The sequence below is a fragment of the Phyllobates terribilis genome, unplaced genomic scaffold (genome assembly GCF_046119375.1).
Source record: "Phyllobates terribilis strain yellow unplaced genomic scaffold, ASM4611937v1 Scaffold_7__3_contigs__length_470593459, whole genome shotgun sequence".
NCBI classification, from domain to species: Eukaryota; Metazoa; Chordata; class Amphibia; order Anura; family Dendrobatidae; genus Phyllobates; species Phyllobates terribilis.
In genome coordinates, this window is record NW_027362767.1 from 136,374,253 (window position 1) to 136,395,393 (window position 21,141).

Sequence of the window (21,141 nt, forward strand, 5' to 3'; positions counted from 1 at the left end):
CAGCATCGCCCCCTGGCAGTCGCCGGAGCAGCATCGCCCCCTGGCAGTCGCCGGAGCAGCATCGCCCCCTGGCAGTCGCCGGAGCAGCATCGCCCCCTGGCAGTCGCGAGATTAACATTACTGTAAAATAAGCTTTCTGACTACAACCTTTGCATACTCAGGTTAACCACAATTCTTAAAGAGACAAGAGACTCAGAAAAGTATGGATCATTGGCTTTTATTTCAAAATTGCACAGAAATTAGAAGCTGGGGACAGGGGGAGGAGGAAAGGCACTTCAAAAGCTTCGGGAACTCTTCTAAGGCACTTGGACGACAACCTCAACATAATCCTACCCAACAATGAGCTCTCTCCAGCAGTACCAGCTATCTGGTCCACGCGTTACCGCACCGGACGAGCCGTCATCCCTGATCTACCCAATCACAACATTCAGTGCAGTCGGACCTGACGCCTCATCCTAAACCCGGACTGCAATCTAATCCTGAATGACATACAGGACGCCATGATATAAACCCCGCTGCTGGGATTAACACTTCATATACCATTATATATATCATCAGGGCATTTCACCCCCGGAAATATGTGCTTAGTGTAAAGCAGATTATGAAAGGCCAGTTTTAAAGGGACACCCCCACCCAAAGAGGTGGAGCCTAATATATATACGCGGTATACCTTTAAATGGGCATTTTTTTCCTTCAAAAATATATAATTTGGAGTGAATAAAAAATAAATGTTAGCACCCCGAATAATCAAAATGAGCATACAATATATATCTATATATAGATACAGCAACATGCACTGTACGAATACGGCAACATGGGTAACTATGGAATACAAGCGGCATAAAAAAAAGCAAGATGGCGGAGAGACCCCCAATGAATCCAAACATGTGGCCCCTGATTATGACCCCTGAGTTGGGGCCCCAGAAAAAAGTATTAAAGCGATAGAGGCTAGTGTTAAATGTGGGAATGACCCCCTCGCCTGACTCTGCACCCACCGATAATAAACATCACCCCCAACCCTGAAAAATATCCTATACTCTGAGATTTGGTGCATAGTAGGCTGCTCCCATTTGTATGGCTACCAGCACAGTGGTAGACAGAGTGCAATCATCTCAGGTCAAGCCCGAAAGTGGCAGGACTACAACAAAATGGCGGCTGCTTACAATACTATGATAGGAGGCGTGAAAACTTCTAAAAACTGGCTCGCAGTCCATCTTGTAAACACGGCCCGGCATAACGAGTGTCTTCTTTGGTTCTTCGATCTATGGAGCAGGAGCCGCCATCTTGACGCCCGGTCCTCCGTATTGTGCCTGGGAGCGTTCAGTTTTCGTACTCATAGATTTATATGAGTATCGAGTGAATACAAAAAGTAAAAAAAAAAAAAAAAAATCTTTTTAGCTCTAGTTGAGGGTTCAGCGACAGCAGCATCACAACGCCAAGTCCACAGAAAGTAGGCGCTACAGAAAACGGCGAGAGGGAGGGCATTTATTTTGGTTTTAGCTTTGATTTCATTTAAGAAAAAAAAATGGCTGCCTTCGGAAAGAAAAAAAAATTCTTCTATATAAAATTCCTGACGTAAAAAATAAAAAATGTAACAAAAAAAAAATTCCCACAGGAAAAAAAATTAAGTTTCTCGGGGTGAGCACTGGCGTCAGGGTGTCCTTACATGATGCCGCAGCTTTCCGGGGACACCTGCTTGGAAAGAAAAGGGGTACGGGTCAGGAAGATTGCGTGCGGCAGCCATTTATGACCTGTTACTGGTTATAAACGGGAGGCTGTCTTACCTTGGCACGTTGGTTGTCGCCCACGATGAAGGATCGAGGTGTCAGGCTCTCCCCCAGGGTGCTGCCCCCGCCTGCTCCTCCGGTACTACGGAAGGTACGTGTAACGGTGGTGTAGGAGGAAGAGGAGGTGCCTGCACTCTGGGCGCCCGCTAAGCCCTTGTCAGCCGGCTGCCCGCAGGTGGTGCAGGTGATGTTGCGGGATCGCAGGTTGTACTCGGCTGGGTCTCCACTAGAGTTCTGCCCGTCCTGTAGTGAGTATAAGGGGATGTAGTTCAGTCCTCCACAGCCAGGGGTGATAAAGATACTAAAGCAGGTGTCAGACATCCTTTACTTACATGATGATGGTGGTGGTGCCCGCTCTCATCATCCTCATCATCATCTTCATCATTCACTATTGCTCGGACAAGCTTACGCATAGCAACTTCCTACCGGAATGAGACAAGATCATGTTATTGACAGGACAAACCATACGCCCCAGCTTAGTACATTTGACCCTGCACCTCCATCCCCCCCTCAGACTTGTGGGTACTCACCTCATTACTGGAGGTCAGCAGGGCTGTGCGAATATTGTCCCCGGTCCCCCAGGAAGCATGGGCCTTATTGACTAGATCAGAGGGCGGGTTATGAGCAACGCCGGCCCCAGAGGACCAAACCTGAGCAGAGAGGAAAGATGTAATGAGCCTAATATTACATCATCCAGCACCAGGGGGCGCCAGAAGGGAGGAGGAAACTTCCAATCACCAGACACACTCACCGTCACCGTCTGCCCCGCCTTCAGCGTGGTCCTGGGGGGGAAGCGGAATATGATCGGCTTGTCATCTCCGATCTGACGTTTGATCTGCCAGTTCCCCATGGTCTGATCCTGGCATGCAACAAAAATAGTGTCAAGAGAAGCCGACCACACCCGCCACACCGAAGACATCACATCGCCAAATAGTGGTCATCACCTCGCCGGACTTGTTCTTCAGACGGACGAATTTTCCCTCCGGATCAACCTCCTCGACGGCCACTTTACCGGTGGTCCTGGCGTGCTGTTGGTAGCTGATGACCCTAGAATCGGCCTCCAGCTTCCTCTTTTTGGAGGTAGAGGAAACGTGCGTCCCAGAATGTCCCGTTCGTGAGACCCTCTTCTGCCCAGTGGGGCTGGGTGACAGCCTCAACCTACAGGTACAAGACATCTCAGTACGTTCATTGAGACCCTAGAAGTCTTCCACCTGCCGGGTAACCCACCTCTCCTCCTCGCCCTCCAGGAGTTTGCGGTAGGCGTGGATCTCCATGTCCAGGGCCAGCTTTATGTCCAGCAGTTCTTGGTACTCATCCAGCTGCTGCTGCATACGAGCCCTCATCTCCGCCATCTCCCGGTCCTTCTCTGCCAAAACCCTGCGGTTTGAGTCCCTCTCCCTGGTCAGAGCATCTTCCAGGTCCCTTATCTTCGCCTCCTTGGCCGACAGCTGTAGCAGACACAATACTACTTATCAATATCTCATACCACCGCCATCCTTTCCATATAAATGACCGTCCCACTCACCTGTTTCTGCAGCTGACTAAGCTGAGCGCTCAGACTGTCAATTCGGATCCTACTCTGCTGAATCTCCTCATGAGCCTCACCGACCATCGAGCTGTTCCGCTCCGCCGACAACTTCGCGTTTTCCAGCTGTAAAAAAGATCAAAGTCATATGTCATACTAAGATTCACCTCCACATGGCAGCCCACAGGAGGAAGTATGGTAAGGGGCAATATTATAATAGTTATATTCTTGTACATAGGGGCAGTATTATAGTAGTTATATTCTTGTACATAGGAGCAGTATTATAGTAGTTATATTCTTGTACATAGGAGCAGTATTATAGTAGTTATATTCTTATAGGGGGCAGTATTATAGTAGTTATATTCTTGTACATAGGAGCAGTATTATAGTAGTTATATTCTTGTACATAGGAGCAGTATTATAGTAGTTATATTCCTGTACATAGGGGGCAGTATTATAGTAGTTATATTCTTGTACATAGGAGCAGTATTATAGTAGTTATATTCTTGTACATAGGAGCAGTATTATAGTAGTTATATTCCTGTACATAGGGGGCAGTATTATAGTAGTTATATTCTTGTACATAGGAGCAGTATTATAGTAGTTATATTCTTGTACATAGGAGCAGTATTATAGTAGTTATATTCCTGTACATAGGGGGCAGTATTATAGTAGTTATATTCTTGTACATAGGGGCAGTATTATAGTAGTTATATTCTTGTACATAGAGACAGTATTATAGTAGTTATATTCTTGTACATAGGAGCAGTATTATAGTAGTTATATTCTTGTACATAGGAGCAGTATTATAGTAGTTATATTCCTGTACATAGGGGGCAGTATTATAGTAGTTATATTCTTGTACATAGGAGCAGTATTATAGTAGTTATATTCTTGTATATAGGGATCAGTATTATAGTAGTTATATTCTTGTACATAGGGGCAGTATTATAGTAGTTATATTCTTGTACATAGGGGCAGTATTATAGTAGTTATATTCTTGTACATAGAGACAGTATTATAGTAGTTATATTCTTGTACATAGGGGGCAGTATTATAGTAGATATACAGTTCGGTCCATATATATTTGGACAGAGACAACATTTTTCTAATTTTGGTTCTAGACATTACCACAATGAATTTTAAACAAAACAATTCAGATGCAGTTGAAGTTCAGACTTTCAGCTTTCATTTGAGGGTATCCACATTAAAATTGGATGAAGGGTTTAGGAGTTTCAGCTCCTTAACATGTGCCACCCTGTTTTTAAAGGGACCAAAAGTAATTGGACAGATTAAATAATTGTAAATAAAATGTTCATTTCTAGTACTTGGTTGAAAACCCTTGGTTGGCAATGACTGCCTGAAGTCTTGAACTCATGGACATCACCAGACGCCGTGTTTCCTCCTTTTTGATGCTCTGCCAGGCCTTCACTGCGGTGGTTTTCAGTTGCTGTTTGTTTGTGGGCCTTTCTGTCTGAAGTTTAGTCTTTAACAAGTGAAATGCATGCTCAATTGGGTTGAGATCAGGTGACTGACTTGGCCATTCAAGAATATTCCACTTCTTTGCTTTAATAAACTCCTGGGTTGCTTTGGCTTTATGCTTTGGGTCATTGTCCATCTGTAGTATGAGATGACGACCAATCAGTTTGGCTGCATTTGGCTGGATCTGAGCACACAGTATGGCTCTGAATACATCAGAATTCATTCGGCTGCTTCTGTCCTGTGTCACATCATCAATAAACACTAGTGACCCAGTACCCTGGCAGCCATGCATGCCCGCGCCATCACACTGCCTCCGCCGTGTTTTACAGATGATGTGGTATGCTTTGGATCATGAGCTGTACCAAGCCTTCGCCATACTTTTCTCTTTCCATCATTCTGGTAGAGGTTGATCTTGGTTTCATCTGTCCAAAGAATGTTCTTCCAGAACTGTGCTGGCTTTTTTAGATGTTTTTTAGCAAAGTCCAGTCTAGCCTTTTTATTCTTGATGCTTATGAGTGGCTTGCACCGTGCAGTGAACCCTCTGTATTTACTTTCATGCAGTCTTCTCTTTATGGTAGATTTGGATATTGATACGCCTACCTCCTGGAGAGTGGTGGTCACTTGGTTGGCTGTTGTGAAGGGGTTTCTCTTCACCATGGAGATGACTCCGCGATCATCCACCACGGTTGTCTTCCGTGGACACCCAGGTCTTTTTGCATTGATGAGTTCACCAGTGCCTTCTTTCTTTCTCAGGATGTACCAAACTGTAGATTTTGCCACTCCTAATATTGTAGCAATTTCTCGGATGGTTTTTTTTCTGTTTTTGCAGCTTAAGGATGGTTTGTTTCACCTGCATGGAGAGCTCCTTTGACCGCATGTTTACTTCACAGCAAAACCTTCCAAATGCAAGCACCACACCTCAAATCAACTCCAGGCCTTTTATCTGCTTAACTGACAATGACATAACAAAGGGATTGCACACACCTGTCCATGAAATAGCCTTGGAGTCAATTGTCCAATTACTTTTGGTCCCTTTAAAAACAGGGTGGCACATGTTAAGGAGCCGAAACTCCTAAACCCTTCATCCAATTTTAATGTGGATACCCTCAAATGAAAGCTGAAAGTCTGAACTTCAACTGCATCTCAATTGTTTTGTTTAAAATTCATTGTGGTAATGTCTAGAACCAAAACTAGAAAAATGTTGTCTCTGTCCAAATATATATGGACCTAACTGTATATTCTTGCACATAAGGGACAGTATTATAGTAGTTATATTCTTGTGCATAGGGGGCAGTATTCTAGTAGTTATATTCTTGTGCATAGGGGGAAGTATTATAGTAGTTATATTATTGTACATAGGAGCAGTATTATATTAGTTATATTCTTGTACAAAGGGGCAGTGTTATAGTAGTTATATTCTTGTACATAGGGGCAGTATTATAGTAGTTATATTCTTGTACATAGGAGCAGTATTATAGTAGTCATATTCTTGTACAAAGGGGCAGTATTATAGTAGTTATATTCTTGTACATAGGGGCAGTGTTATAGTAGTTATATTCTTGTACATAGGGGCAGTATTATAGTAGTTATATTCTTGTACATAGGGGGCAGTATTATAGTAGCTATATTCTTGTACAAAGGGGGCAGTATTATAGTAGTTATATTCTTGTACATAGGGGCAGTATTATAGTAGTTATATTCTTGTACATAGGAGCAGTATTATAGTAGTTATATTCTTGTACATAGGGGGCAGTATTATAGTAGTTATATTCTTGTACATAGGGGCAGTATTATAGTAGCTATATTCTTGTACATAGGGGCAGTATTATAGTAGTTATATTCTTGTACATAGGGGGCAGTATTATAGTAGTTATATTCTTGTACATAGGGGCAGTATTATAGTAGTTATATTCTTGTACAGAGGAGCAGTATTATAGTAGTCATATTCTTGTACAAAGGGGCAGTATTATAGTAGTTATATTCTTGTACATAGGGGGCAGTATTATAGTAGTCATATTCTTGTACAAAGGGGCAGTGTTATAGTAGTTATATTCTTGTACATAGGGGCAGTGTTATAGTAGTTATATTCTTGTACATAGGGGCAGTATTATAGTAGTTATATTCTTGTACATAGGGGGCAGTATTATAGTAGCTATATTCTTGTACATAGGGGCAGTATTATAGTAGTTATATTCTTGTACATAGGGGCAGTATTATAGTAGTTATATTCTTGTACATAGGAGCAGTATTATAGTAGTTATATTCTTGTACATAGGAGCAGTATTATAGTAGTTATATTCTTGTACATAGGGGCAGTATTATAGTAGTTATATTCTTGTACATAGGGGGCAGTATTATAGTAGTCATATTCTTGTACAAAGGGGCAGTGTTATAGTAGTTATATTCTTGTACATAGGGGCAGTGTTATAGTAGTTATATTCTTGTACATAGGGGCAGTATTATAGTAGTTATATTCTTGTACATAGGGGGCAGTATTATAGTAGCTATATTCTTGTACAAAGGGGGCAGTATTATAGTAGTTATATTCTTGTATATAGGGGCAGTATTATAGTAGTTATATTCTTGTACATAGGGGCAGTGTTATAGTAGTTATATTCTTGTACATAGGGGCAGTATTATAGTAGTTATATTCTTGTACATAGGGGGCAGTATTATAGTAGTTATATTCTTGTACATAGGGGCAGTATTATAGTAGTTATATTCTTGTATATAGGGGCAGTATTATAGTAGTTATATTCTTGTACATAGGGGCAGTATTATAGTAGTTATATTCTTGTACATAGGAGCAGTATTATAGTAGTTATATTCTTGTACATAGGAGCAGTATTATAGTAGTTATATTCTTGTACATAGGGGGCAGTATTATAGTAGTTATATTCTTGTACATAGGGGCAGTATTATAGTAGTTATATTCTTGTACATAGGGGCAGTATTATAGTAGTTATATTCTTGTACATAGGGGGCAGTATTATAGTAGTTATATTCTTGTACATAGGGGCAGTATTATAGTAGTTATATTCTTGTACAGAGGAGCAGTATTATAGTAGTTATATTCTTGTACATAGGGGCAGTGTTATAGTAGTTATATTCTTGTACATAGGGGCAGTATTATAGTAGTTATATTCTTGTACATAGGGGGCAGTATTATAGTAGTCATATTCTTGTACAAAGGGGCAGTGTTATAGTAGTTATATTCTTGTACATAGGGGCAGTGTTATAGTAGTTATATTCTTGTACATAGGGGCAGTATTATAGTAGTTATATTCTTGTACATAGGGGGCAGTATTATAGTAGCTATATTCTTGTACAAAGGGGGCAGTATTATAGTAGTTATATTCTTGTACATAGGGGCAGTATTATAGTAGTTATATTCTTGTACATAGGAGCAGTATTATAGTAGTTATATTCTTGTACATAGGAGCAGTATTATAGTAGTTATATTCTTGTACATAGGGGGCAGTATTATAGTAGTTATATTCTTGTACATAGGGGCAGTATTATAGTAGTTATATTCTTGTACATAGGGGCAGTATTATAGTAGTTATATTCTTGTACATAGGGGGCAGTATTATAGTAGTCATATTCTTGTACAAAGGGGCAGTGTTATAGTAGTTATATTCTTGTACAAAGGGGGCAGTATTATAGTAGTTATATTCTTGTACATAGGGGCAGTATTATAGTAGTTATATTCTTGTACATAGGAGCAGTATTATAGTAGTTATATTCTTGTACATAGGAGCAGTATTATAGTAGTTATATTCTTGTACATAGGGGGCAGTATTATAGTAGTTATATTCTTGTACATAGGGGCAGTATTATAGTAGTTATATTCTTGTACATAGGGGCAGTATTATAGTAGTTATATTCTTGTACATAGGGGGCAGTATTATAGTAGTCATATTCTTGTACAAAGGGGCAGTGTTATAGTAGTTATATTCTTGTACATAGGGGCAGTGTTATAGTAGTTATATTCTTGTACATAGGGGCAGTATTATAGTAGTTATATTCTTGTACATAGGGGGCAGTATTATAGTAGCTATATTCTTGTACAAAGGGGGCAGTATTATAGTAGTTATATTCTTGTACATAGGGGCAGTATTATAGTAGTTATATTCTTGTACATAGGAGCAGTATTATAGTAGTTATATTCTTGTACATAGGAGCAGTATTATAGTAGTTATATTCTTGTACATAGGGGGCAGTATTATAGTAGTTATATTCTTGTACATAGGGGCAGTATTATAGTAGTTATATTCTTGTACATAGGGGGCAGTATTATAGTAGTCATATTCTTGTACAAAGGGGCAGTGTTATAGTAGTTATATTCTTGTACATAGGGGCAGTGTTATAGTAGTTATATTCTTGTACATAGGGGCAGTATTATAGTAGTTATATTCTTGTACATAGGGGGCAGTATTATAGTAGCTATATTCTTGTACAAAGGGGCAGTGTTATAGTAGTTATATTCTTGTACATAGGGGCAGTATTATAGTATGATATCATTAGAAATTTGCCATATATAGGTCCCAAGAAACTATCCACAGCCAGTTCCTTCATGTCACCTTGGCGTTGTAAGTCTTCTCCAGCTCTTCTTTATACAGGGAGATCTGTCCCTCGTGTTGGGCCCGGAGGTCCTGTAGAGCATCAGCCAATCTACTTTCAAACTCACGCTGGCGGCCGCTATCGACTTCTACCAGTCGTGTTTCGTGCCGACTCCTTGTCTCTCGCAGTTCCTGAAATAAATAGGATGGTGAGGTGAACGTCAACTACGATATCAGAGACACTGCATATACGACAGTATACAGCGCGGTCCCCTGGTATACAGCACTGCAGTGATCATGTACCAACCTCACTGTAGATGTTCTTCTGAAATTCCAGCTCTTCTTTCAGGGTCTGGTTACGGTTTTCAGCATCCACGCGGCGCAGCATCTCATCCTGGAGCTGCTTCTTGGCATCGGTGAGGCTTCCTTCCAGCTGTAGAGAGAATTATTCAGTATACAGCACATGGTATAGACAAGATCCACCACACTTGGTGATATGGACCTCTGACCTTGGCGATTTGGCCCCGGAGTTCCCGCACTTCCGCCTCCAAATTTCTCTTCTCCCCGAGAGCAGTGGACAGTGCCGCATCCTTGGAGTTCAGGAGCGCCTCTAGATCCTTCAGTCTGGCCTGAGCCGCCAGAAGATCAGCCTCCTTCTTCTTGTTTCTGGAAAACACAAATACCACTGTAGGTTAGGTCTCGGCTACACCCCCGCGGAGCTGACCTTCGGCTTTACTTCTAAGCCATGCATCGTGCAGGTGGCAAATAAACCATACAATAGTGCCATCACCCATACATACATACAACCTTAGACCACCCCACACACACACTGTGTACAGCCCCCAGCCAGTCCTCTCCCCCCACAGTTTACAGGCCCCAGACCAGAATTCTCAGTATATAGACCACACAGCCCTGTAAACAGACCCTCAAATTGTACACACCCCCTTCCCCCAGTATACAGACCTCTGCCCAAACCTCCTCCGTTTACAGTCTCTGGCATACTACCCGGGTCTAAAAACTTGGCTATAGTGGAGGGGAACCACAAGGACAAGGAAAGGTGAGTATTTGGGCACCCAGGAGATTTGCAGGCTGTTCGGGGATGTCCCCATATTGGCCATCACCCAGCTTTCCCAGGGTCAGATATAGCCGGATTGCACAGCAGCTGCCGGACATCAGACTTTATTTGTCAGAAGCACTAAATCCTCTATAAACTTTTGGAGACACATTTCGGAGGTCCCTGTATAAGTACCGGACGCGGAACATTCCTGGTACTTTTATCTGTAAACGAAAAAATAAAGGTTTGATCCCAGTAATGCGTTTGATGGCGGCGCTCCAGGAGCAGCAGCCGCTTCCATGGATGCTCGCTCCAAGTTTCCAGGCTCAGTGTTTATGCAGGAGTCTCCCGCGGGTGGGGGGGTGCTGCTCCCCGACGTCAGCAGGAGCCGCCACCAATGTCAGGAAATTTACTGCATTCAAATATTTAAAAGAAAATGCTAAAACTGATCGGTTTTTAAGAATTTAATTTTCACATTTCCAGGATTAATCTGCAGGAATAGGGTTTAAGTTATTTTTGCAGAGAGTTGGATTGTAGCCAGGCAACCCTCCGTGGATTGTCTGCCTGCAATTCTTAGTTTTACGAGATGAAGGGAACGCCCGGATCTCAGGTAAAAGTAGCATAAACTGACAGAAGTCCCCTGAGGGCGCAGCCGATCCGGGGGCGAGGTCGGGACTTGTCAAACCAGACAGGAAAACACAAGGTGGAGGGGGATCATATATGTAGGCCAGCAAAAGGAATCACTACCTGCGTGCTTGTATGACAACAGTGAGGAACATAACACCTAATACAGCTTTGGCCCCGGCCGCGTCCCTACGTGAGCGCGACGACCCGGCGGCGTCCCTACGCGAGCGCGACGACCCGGCCCCGGCGGCGTCCCTACGCGAGCGCGACGGCCCCGGCGGCGTCCCTACGCGAGCGCGACGGCCCCGGCGGCGTCCCTACGCGAGCGCGACGGCCCCGGCGGCGTCCCTACGCGAGCGCGACGGCCCCGGCGGCGTCCCTACGCGAGCGCGACGGCCCCGGCGGCGTCCCTACGCGAGCGCGACGGCCCCGGCGGCGTCCCTACGCGAGCGCGACGGCCCCGGCGGCGTCCCTACGCGAGCGCGACGACCCCGGCGGCGTCCCTACGCGAGCGCGACGACCCCGGCGGCGTCCCTACGCGAGCGCGACGACCCCGGCCCCGGCGGCGTCCCTACGCGAGCGCGACGACCCCAGCGGCGTCCCTACGCGAGCGCGACGACCCCGGCCCCGGCGGCGTCCCTACGCGAGCGCGACGACCCCGGCCCCGTCCCTACGCGAGCGCAACAACCTGGCCCCGGCGGCGTCCCTACAGGTCATCACCTTCCCCTGGATGGGATGGCTTCTCTGAGGCGCAACGTGCCTCATACCCCAGTTATATCACTAATTTCTCCAGCCTACATGGATTTCGGTGGAGCCATAGCTGCGCTCCGGCTCTGCAGACACAGGGTGTATACACTTGGCACATTATAAGGTTATTACACTCCTGGCCAGGAAGGGCTGACATGTAGAGCTGCCACGTTGCTGCCGCCGCCTGTCGTATCCTTTTCTTCCTTACTGTGAATTCGCCAATATTTAATTCACTTACACGCCAGATTTCCGCCCTGCACTCTGGGGAACCCTAATAATTGTAAACCGCACAGAAAATACGTGCATCTCCTCTGTCTGGACACACGACTCATGGGCTGTATGTGGGCGCCATTTTTGGGGAGTCACAACAGAGCTGCACTTATTTTTCATGCACCTTATGTTCCCATGTGTGGTGGACGGATGGACACTAGATCCAACCCCAGGCAGTCACATGTGCGGACCCAGCAGTGGCAGGGTTAATGATCCCCCAGCCTCCTCCTCCTCCTCGCAGGCCGCATCCCATGAGTCATCACTCCAGTATGGAAACCCCACAAGGAGGGGGCACAGTTTGTGTCTGTGTTGCTATGGTAACAGACAGCGGCTTTGGTGCGCTCCCCCTTTATTTCCTCTGCACAATGGACACTAGTCTATGCCTGGTGTCAGGGGGGGGGGGGCAAATCGCTTATGGGACACTCCGAGGACGCGTCACAAGGGAATGACTAAAAATAACAACAGGCTTAAAGGGACACTCCACCCAAAATCTGAGAAATCTCCACATCCCTACCAGCTCCTATTATTAAATACTAGACCCATTATAAGCAGTGACACCAGGGAGAGACACGCACCGCGCCCCAAAATATGCAGAACACATCCCAAAACAGCCCCCAACTCAGTGTCATGACTAGTGCACATCGTACCTATAAAACAGGAGTGCCCCCCCCACAACAGTGGCACCCACAGCGTGCCCCCCCCACAACAGTGACACCCACAGTGTGCCCCCCCCCCACAACAGTGACACCCACAGCGTGCCCCCCCCCACAACAGTGACACCCACAGCGTGCCCCCCCCCCACAACAGTGACACCCACAGTGTGCCCCCCCCACAACAGTGACACCCACAGTGTGCCCCCCCCCACAACAGTGACACCCACAGTGTGCCCCCCCCCACAACAGTGACACCCACAGTGTGCCCCCCCCCACAACAGTGACACCCACAGCGTGCCCCCCCCACAACAGTGACACCCACAGCGTGCCCCCCCCACAACAGTGACACCCACAGCGTGCCCCCCCACAACAGTGACACCCACAGCGTGCCCCCCCACAACAGTGACACCCACAGTGTGCCCCCCCACAACAGTGACACCCACAGTGTGCCCCCCCCCACAACAGTGACACCCACAGTGTGCCCCCCCCCACAACAGTGACACCCACAGTGTGCCCCCCCCACACAACAGTGACACCCACAGTGTGCCCCCCCCACACAACAGTGACATCCAGTGTCCCCCACACAACAGTGACGTCTACAGTGTCTCTCATAAGTGTACCAGCTGCAGGACTGTCATTGTCTTATAGAATATAGTATTAGGCAGGAGGTGTCTCGGATGTGGTGACACATTAGCGCCGCACCCGGTTTCTCAATACTTTCCCTGTGTGACAGGCCGGGATTATGGGATGAGGACACGTGAACTTTAATGCAGTAGCTCAGCAGGTGCGCTCTCACCACAGCCCAGGCACCATAGGAGAAGATGTAATATTGGGAGACATCATTGAGGCACAGAGGCATCTCCGTAGAGAAGCAACTTGTTTTTGTAGTCATTTTCTGCTATTTTGTATTGTGTGCTGGGTCACAACATGGCCGCCATCTCGTAATTTTTATGACTGGAGGAGTGAGAGTGTAAACCTCTTGCTGCAATGTATGATATTAGGACACACCACCCCATATTTATCTAGGGCCAGCACAGGAAGCCGTGCCAAAATAGCTGGCCACATCGTCATCTGGCGTGGCTGATAGGACAAGCTGTCACTTCTTACGAAAAGCGACTCTTGAAAAATCCCAAGAACACATCCGACCAACCTAAGTATGGCGCCCATTCTACCAAACTCATCAAAACTATGGCATATAACAGCCATTTTTACCAAAAGTGCACTATTATTGTTGCGTTCCATTCATTAATGGTGTAACAAAGCTCCTATGCCCCAATACAAAATCTATACCAAGGCCCATATGTGCCATCTATCATGCCGATGCACCAGGACCCAAGTATAGCCATGACCGTGCACTACAAAGGGCCGCACCCTACCCCCTCCCTTTCTAAACCTTTTGTACAAATTTCCCAGGTAAAGCCGCAGCCGTCTTATCTCCGGCTACAATCTTAGGTTCATACATTATGATGTGTGAGGAGGGGATCAATCACTGGAAAATGACATATCAGGACACATTTTGCAAGTCTTGGGAGTTTTTTTACTTCTATTTTTGTATTTCCCCCTTTGTGGCAATTACAGCAGGCTCTCTAGAACTTAAAAAAGGGATGATCAAGCTCTCATACAGCACAAAGTAACTTTAGTTTGTTGCATCACATAGGTCAGGTGACATGCGCCACTTGCTGCTGTGACCAGCAGGTCCAAGTATCATGAAGTTGCACTATGCATTACATAGTCTTGAAGAACCGTTGGCAATCACCCCATGTTCACACAGACTGTGTTTCAGCCTAAGATGCACACTTTAGTGACTCCTGGTATAGGAAGGAAGTCTGCTGTGTACGAGAGTGAGATCCGGATGTCATTTATCCTTACAATGATCATCAAGAGAATGAGTTCACAGTTTTCCTCTACATCCACATCCTGGGAAGATAAGCCTTAAATTTAAAGGAAAACTCAAGAAAACAATTATAGGCTATTTTATACTCCGTGCTCAATTAGAAGGCTGTCTATGACAAAAAATAGTGAATCCTTGTGTCAAGATCTGCCCCCCTGTACAGTATCATTTTATCCCGGAGTGTCCCTTTACATTTTTTTTAGTTTAGTGGTACAATCCAGAAGGTTTAAAAAGACTGGTTCAAGGGAAAAAGCGCAATTGACTACCTTACAGTCGTGATGGTAACTTTGTATGTCTCAATTTATTTTCTTTTTTTCTTATTAAAAAAAAAAAATATTATATATATATAAAATTTATATTAAAATTACAACAGTAACTTTTGGCAATATTTTACTAAAGAAGTAAAATTTACAAAAAAAATTCAAAACTAAAGCTGGGATTTCAGACAGTCGGCACATGATGCACCTTCCCCTGTTTTTTTACGCTGTACGTTATGCTGCGTTTCCTCAGATGCCCATCATTATAAACACACGACTGCTGGTAACAGCTGAGACGTCTCCCCCTCCCGTCATTATAGGACGGTACATATCCAGAGATGGTGGCTGTCGCCTCCCCAGACAACTGCAGAAAATGAAGAGGAGGCGTCCCGAGCAGCTGCACGGGGAACACGACTTCTGCAAAACTCCATAACATGGAACAAACAAAATTTTTTAAAAAAAGCGTCCAGAATCCGTTACAGAACAAAGAATTTCTATAAATTATGGACATTTTTTTTCTCCTAATCTGCAAACCACAAACGGGAAGAAATATTTTCTGGTTGTGAGTCATGAGCTGGGCGGCAACCAAGAGCGAAATAATAATATAATTATAACCACAGTGGAAACTTCTATCCCATCCCCCACCTGCTCTGCTCCAGGGCTGCTCCGATTTATGGGATAAAATGAAAAAAAAAAGAAAATTTACAAGCCATATCGTCTTTGCACAAGCTGTTCTTTGTTAGTGAGATCTGCAAGACGATAGAAATCGTTACGGGAGGTGTCTGCCATTAGAAAACGGACTAGAACTAACTGATTTTTATATTTTAAACAGATTTATTATATATTTTTCACTTTTTATCTTTATTTTTTTTAGTATATCTTTATTTTTTTTATGATTTTTATGCATTTATTTTCTTTTAGCATATTTAATATTTTTTTTATATATATATATTTTTAAGATTTTCCTTTCTAAATTTTAGATATTCTTTATATTTATTTTTCTGTTTTTCATCCTTTTATTAATAATTTCAGCAGCATTTTTATTTAATTTTTTAATTTTTTTTTATTATTTTTGGATTTTTAGATTTTCTTTGACGGTATATATATATATAATGGGATTTTGTTTTTACACAAAATTATCCCCCAGGCATTAAAATATCATACACGGCGTTTATGAGAGCAAAAAAAAAAAGGACGCGGATCTAGGGGAGTAGCGAGTTCCCAGGTGAGACAGTGATGGAATGTCTTACGGGGCGAGCTGAGACAACGCTGCTATGACATGGGGAATTCCTTATGTAAATAAAGGTGTCACACCCCTTTAAGAGGCTGCCTGGCCAGGTCAATTAAAATCGGCCGCTAGCCGGCTACTGAGTGACAGGGATTTTACGGCCTGTGGTCCCTGAGGGCTCGGGGTACAATTCAGGAAGCAATTGCTAGTCCTTATTTAACTGAGGCTTGGGGGGGGTCAGTTCCTGTTTTCCATCTATCAAGGGGAGGGGGTCTGACCGTAGAGGGGGAAGGAAGAAATATGCGCTTACTGCGTTTCAAAATGGTGGCCAAAAGTCACCACCTAAATCGTGCCGGAGATACAGACGTCATTAGAGACGATCCTCATCGCCGCCATTTTTTTTTTTTTTTTTTTACTACGAGGATGTAACCCGATGACTCGCAACATAGCAGAAGGCCACGAACGTAAACCTGGCACCTAGCCACAGAGACATCCAATCACTGCCCAGGAAATGGCAAACAGACATGTCTGCCAGGTGCGATGACCAAATGTATGGGAGCAACGGTCTGGATGGATGCCGGGTAACTTCGACAACCTCCGGTGACCCATTTGGAGCGGCGCCATCTTCCTTTACACATTACATACTAGGACAAAATACTTTCACTTCACATAAGAGTCAGGAATTCAAAAAATGCAAGAAAAAAAAAAAAAAAAGTGAACCCTGTCCCTGCGGGAGCGGCCCGCAGATAGGAGACGGCACTACTGTGCGAGTCTAGAGGACAATGGCTGACTTATAGCGTTTTCCATAGCAACCATTAAGAAAATGGTGGCGTTACCATAGTAACCAGTTTTTGAACAGCAAGTTAAAAAGTGAAAGCAGTGGCCTTATTGGTTAGGGAACAGACGCACGCACTGGTTGCTAATGGAAAAAAAATAAATCTAGTCTTACTTTGGTTGCTATGGGCAACACATCACTTGTCAGCAGCTGATCCATGACATGTTCCTCGAAAACGTCGCCTTTGCCAGTCATTAAGTATTTTGTGTGACTGGCACCTAGGCAGTTAACGGGCACAAGATTCGAGGGCAACCTGCCAGCCTTAGTGGCCATATCTACCCGCCGATTGTCCAGACAAAGAGACTTTTATCAAGGTTACGGGAGTGGCTGCTGGGAAGAAGCAATGTAGACGACATGTGGAATGTCAGACGTCGGCTCGTGGGACGCCGGGTGGGTGGTGATGCGGCTCGTGGGACGCCGGGTGGGTGGTGATGCGGCTCGTGGGACGCCAGGTGGGTGGTGATGCGGCTTGTGGGACGCCGGTGATGTGGCTCGTGGGACGCCGGTGATGCGGCTCGTGGGACCCCGGTGATGCGGCTCGTGGGACGCCGGGTGGGTGGTGATGCGGCTCGTGGGACGCCGGGTGGGTGGTGATGTGCAATGGTCACATGGGCTTTCGCCCGGCATGTCAGAGCTCAAAATACACACACACTTCCGTAAATGCTCTGTGCTGCGAAGCCCTAAAATTAGCGTCCTAAAATCCTCTGTGCTGCAGACCAGGTGTTTCACAGCACAATATCTTTTTATCCCTTTCGTACTCAATTATTTTTGATTATAATACAGGTGCAGCGGAGCACATAAGCCGGTGCCAAGGCGTGCGATAGTCAAGTTACCCAACGCACCGCCGTGCTACTGTTATGCAAGAGATGAGCCGCACATTACTACTTTATGAGCTGGCAGGTCTCGGCCTATGATCCGCCATGGAAACAACAGGTAAAATATCAGCGGCAGGCGTGGGCCTGAAAGTGAGAAGAATTCACCACGCCAAAAACTTGGTGACTTCAGACGCGGAAGTAATTAATCTCGTACGACACCCTGGGGCGACAACGCAATTCACTAAAGGAATGTGTGGGGCTGAAGTAATGCAGCCAAAAGTGGCGGCGACCTGCATCCTCGACCCACACACTATATCCAACCTTTAAAGTAAAGACAACGCTATGATATGTGTTGGAGCTGCGCGAGAGATAAGTGTTAAGTCAGACAAGGGAAAGTCCAGCAGGAACCACCAACAGGTAATGAATGAGCTAGTAAATTTACCTCAGAACAGAGGTGGCAGCCATATTGCTTCCCACGTGTTCCCAACCTGATAATAATAATGACAGCGCTGTGGTATGCATCGTCACTATGAGAGACACACCAGACAGGTGGTGCTCCTCAGAAACCAACGACTGAATTATGAATGGGTTTATTGTAACCGTCTGATAAATGTACCTCAGAACATCAGGCGGCGGCCATATTGCTTCGCACATAAATAAGGATAATGCTGTTGTACGTGTCAAAGCTAAGCAAGAGATACAAGTAACGTCAAATGGGGGGTGCAGCTCGGAAATCACTGGTTGGTTCATGAATTGACTGACTGTACCTGGCTGGTATATTTACCTCAAAACATCGGGTAGCGGCCATATTGGTTCGCACGTGTCCCCTCAGGAGGGACGCTCATAACAATCCACATGGACCCATCACACCCTCTTTGCTACGTACATATTACACTTTATAGATTACTGACTTCATTATAGTCACAGGTTTTACCTCGGTGTGGCAGCCATTTTGTAACCATTATAAAAGGATAGTGAAACCCGCAATTAATTATTTTATTAAAACACATTTTAATAAGCTTTGTCTCCACATTCTGAGTGACGCCCGGCCGCTGCTTACTCACATTGCCTCAAAAAAAATAAAAAAAAAATACAACGGCAAGCGGACTGGCACAAGTTTTAGGGTGGTCTTTCATGTATAACGCTTGGGGATTTGTGAGGAGCGAGGCTTCCCGATATAGGCACGACTCGTTACACAATGTCTCCCGCTTGTTTTGTGCAATGCACCCCATTTTCCTTATTATCCCCTCTTTTATCGCACGTTGGGACCCCAGCAACACTTAATGAGGTACGGTACGAGCGGCCATGTTTTTTAGGATCAGACAATTATGAGATCAGAGACATTCCCTATATTTTGAGATGGAAATTCCGACAACCATGGAAAATATATAAAAAAAAAAAAAAAAAGTCTCATTTGCCGACTCCGTCCCACATGTGTGTGTAATTGGGGGTAGACCGAGGGGGATAATTACGGATGAAGGGCAGAACGAGGAGGAGGAGGATGGGTTGGAAAATTAAAAGCAGAATCTAGGATGTTGGCAGTACACCATCTTTTTCCCGACATCGGAGGGAAGATGCCATATAGGGACTTGAAGCTCACCCGCCCTGACTTTCTCTGCCGATAGCGGGCGGCACGCTGGGTGTGCCCATATCAGCGTATAATCGGCTGCTCAGACACAACACATGGCCGAGGACAAGAAGAACACCACACGGCTACAGTCTGTAGGACGTCGGTGCTAGGGCAGGCGGGCACAATAGGCTCAATGGGAGATAAAGAGGACAGCTGCAAAGGAAGCAGCTGCCAGTCTCCGTGAGCACAGAGAAGCTTAAATACTCTGTGCTTCAATGCCAAATACAACATATAAAAATGGAGGGGGCGTAAAAACATTAACCAGATGGCACCGACTATCAGCAATGGCACTGCCACTAGGCATAGAAGTCAATTCCAGATGTCGGAGGTTGAATGTCAGGCACCATATTATAGTTTGGGTGATAAATCCTCAGTTTGGAGGGGGGGGTATATCACCAGGCAGTAATGGGAGCACAGTACTGGGCACAGGGATGGAGGGGAGGGGGGGGAATGAAGCATTCAGCTTTGCTATGAGTCAGTCCTCAAAAAAAAATCCACCGTCAGATTATTTCTGTCTGCAGCAAAGGCTATTAATACAGGAGCAGTGGAGGAGGGAAGTGCGGAGAAGATGGGAATTTCATGGAATTTCAGCCCCATATCCGCTCCTGGAGAAAGTGAAAGTCGTGAACAGGCGAGAAACCGCAGCGAGATTAACAGATTCAAACCACAACAAGATGCAAAGGAGCAAAGTCTGCAGCAAACGAGGGGTTAACTGGGTGATACAGTCCATAGTGCACAGCCCTATACCCAACATTAGTCCATATCTCATGTATATGCCCTGTATGTCCCCCATTCCATATCCTTGTATATGAATACCCCCATAGTAAATATCTCCTGTACATACTCCTTTCATTTCCTAAATATCCCGCACTCCATACCTCCTATATATTCTGACCTAGTCCATATGCCTGTTATATATTGCCTCAAGTGCATTTTCCCTGTATATACACACAGTTTATATTCTCCGTATATGATGTTCCACTATATCCCACAGTCCGTATCGTTTGTATATATCGCCCCAGTCGAGATACCCCATATCCCCCGTGGATATATTCCCAGCTCCTTACCGTGCCTTCAGCTCGTTGTGCTCCTCCCGGATCTTGCTCAGTTCCAGTTGGAGTCGAGCCCTCTCTTTGGCCACAGAATCCAGGGTCTTGCGTGCGTCGGCGAGCTCGGTCTCGTAAGCAGACTTGATACTGGACGCCTCGCGACTCACTTCCTCCTCAGACTCGGTGATCCTTAGTCGCAGCCCGGCATTCTCCGACTCCAGCGAGCGCACCTTGTCAATGTAAACGGCCAAACGGTCATTGAGCTCTTGCAGGTCTTCCTTCTCCTGCAGGCGGGTGATACGGGTTGGGGACAGTGGCGTGGACGAGTGCCCCCGATTGGTCCTCCGGTTCCCTGGCGTTTCCATCGCAGCTTCGTCTGGAGCAGAATGAAGGCGAGAGTATTAGGATATGAGCTTCACTCTCCTGGCTCTCTCTCTGACTGCCTGACACTGAGGAACTGTAATAACATTCCCTGGGAGGAGCTGAGGAAAAGCTGCCGCTGCCCAGATCCTGGCCAGTCCCACAGCAGTGCCTACTAACCATCCCATAGCTGGCCAGTCCCACAGCAGTGCCTGCTAACCATCCCACCGCTGGCCAGTCCCACAGCAGTGCCTGCTAACCATCCCACCCCTCGCCAGTCCCACAGCAGTGCCAGTTATCCATCCGACCAGTGTCCAAATCCTGTACAGTATCACAGCAATGTCTGCTAACCATCCAACCACTGACCAGATC

General features: G+C 45.4%; 1 protein-coding gene across 2 annotated transcripts; it reads right to left on the reverse strand.

The window, feature by feature from the left end:
- Positions 1 to 201: 201 nt before the first annotated feature.
- LMNA (lamin A/C) lies at positions 202 to 20,884 on the reverse strand. 2 transcript variants are annotated; one of them, XM_073639245.1, is made up of 12 exons: positions 20,428 to 20,884; positions 9,866 to 10,022; positions 9,664 to 9,789; positions 9,378 to 9,548; positions 3,313 to 3,438; positions 3,015 to 3,235; positions 2,732 to 2,945; positions 2,539 to 2,646; positions 2,318 to 2,437; positions 2,120 to 2,209; positions 1,785 to 2,030; positions 202 to 1,692 (listed from the first exon to the last, which is right to left on the reverse strand). In XM_073639245.1, the coding sequence occupies exons 1-12, from the start codon at positions 20,772 to 20,774 to the stop codon at positions 1,663 to 1,665; spliced, it is 1,956 nt and encodes a 651-aa protein (XP_073495346.1). In that variant the 5' UTR covers positions 20,775 to 20,884; the 3' UTR covers positions 202 to 1,662. The 2 variants fall into 2 exon arrangements, with proteins under 2 accessions (XP_073495346.1, XP_073495345.1); XM_073639244.1 differs by having other exon boundaries at positions 202 to 1,695.
- Between the last annotated feature and the right edge of the window lie 257 nt (positions 20,885 to 21,141).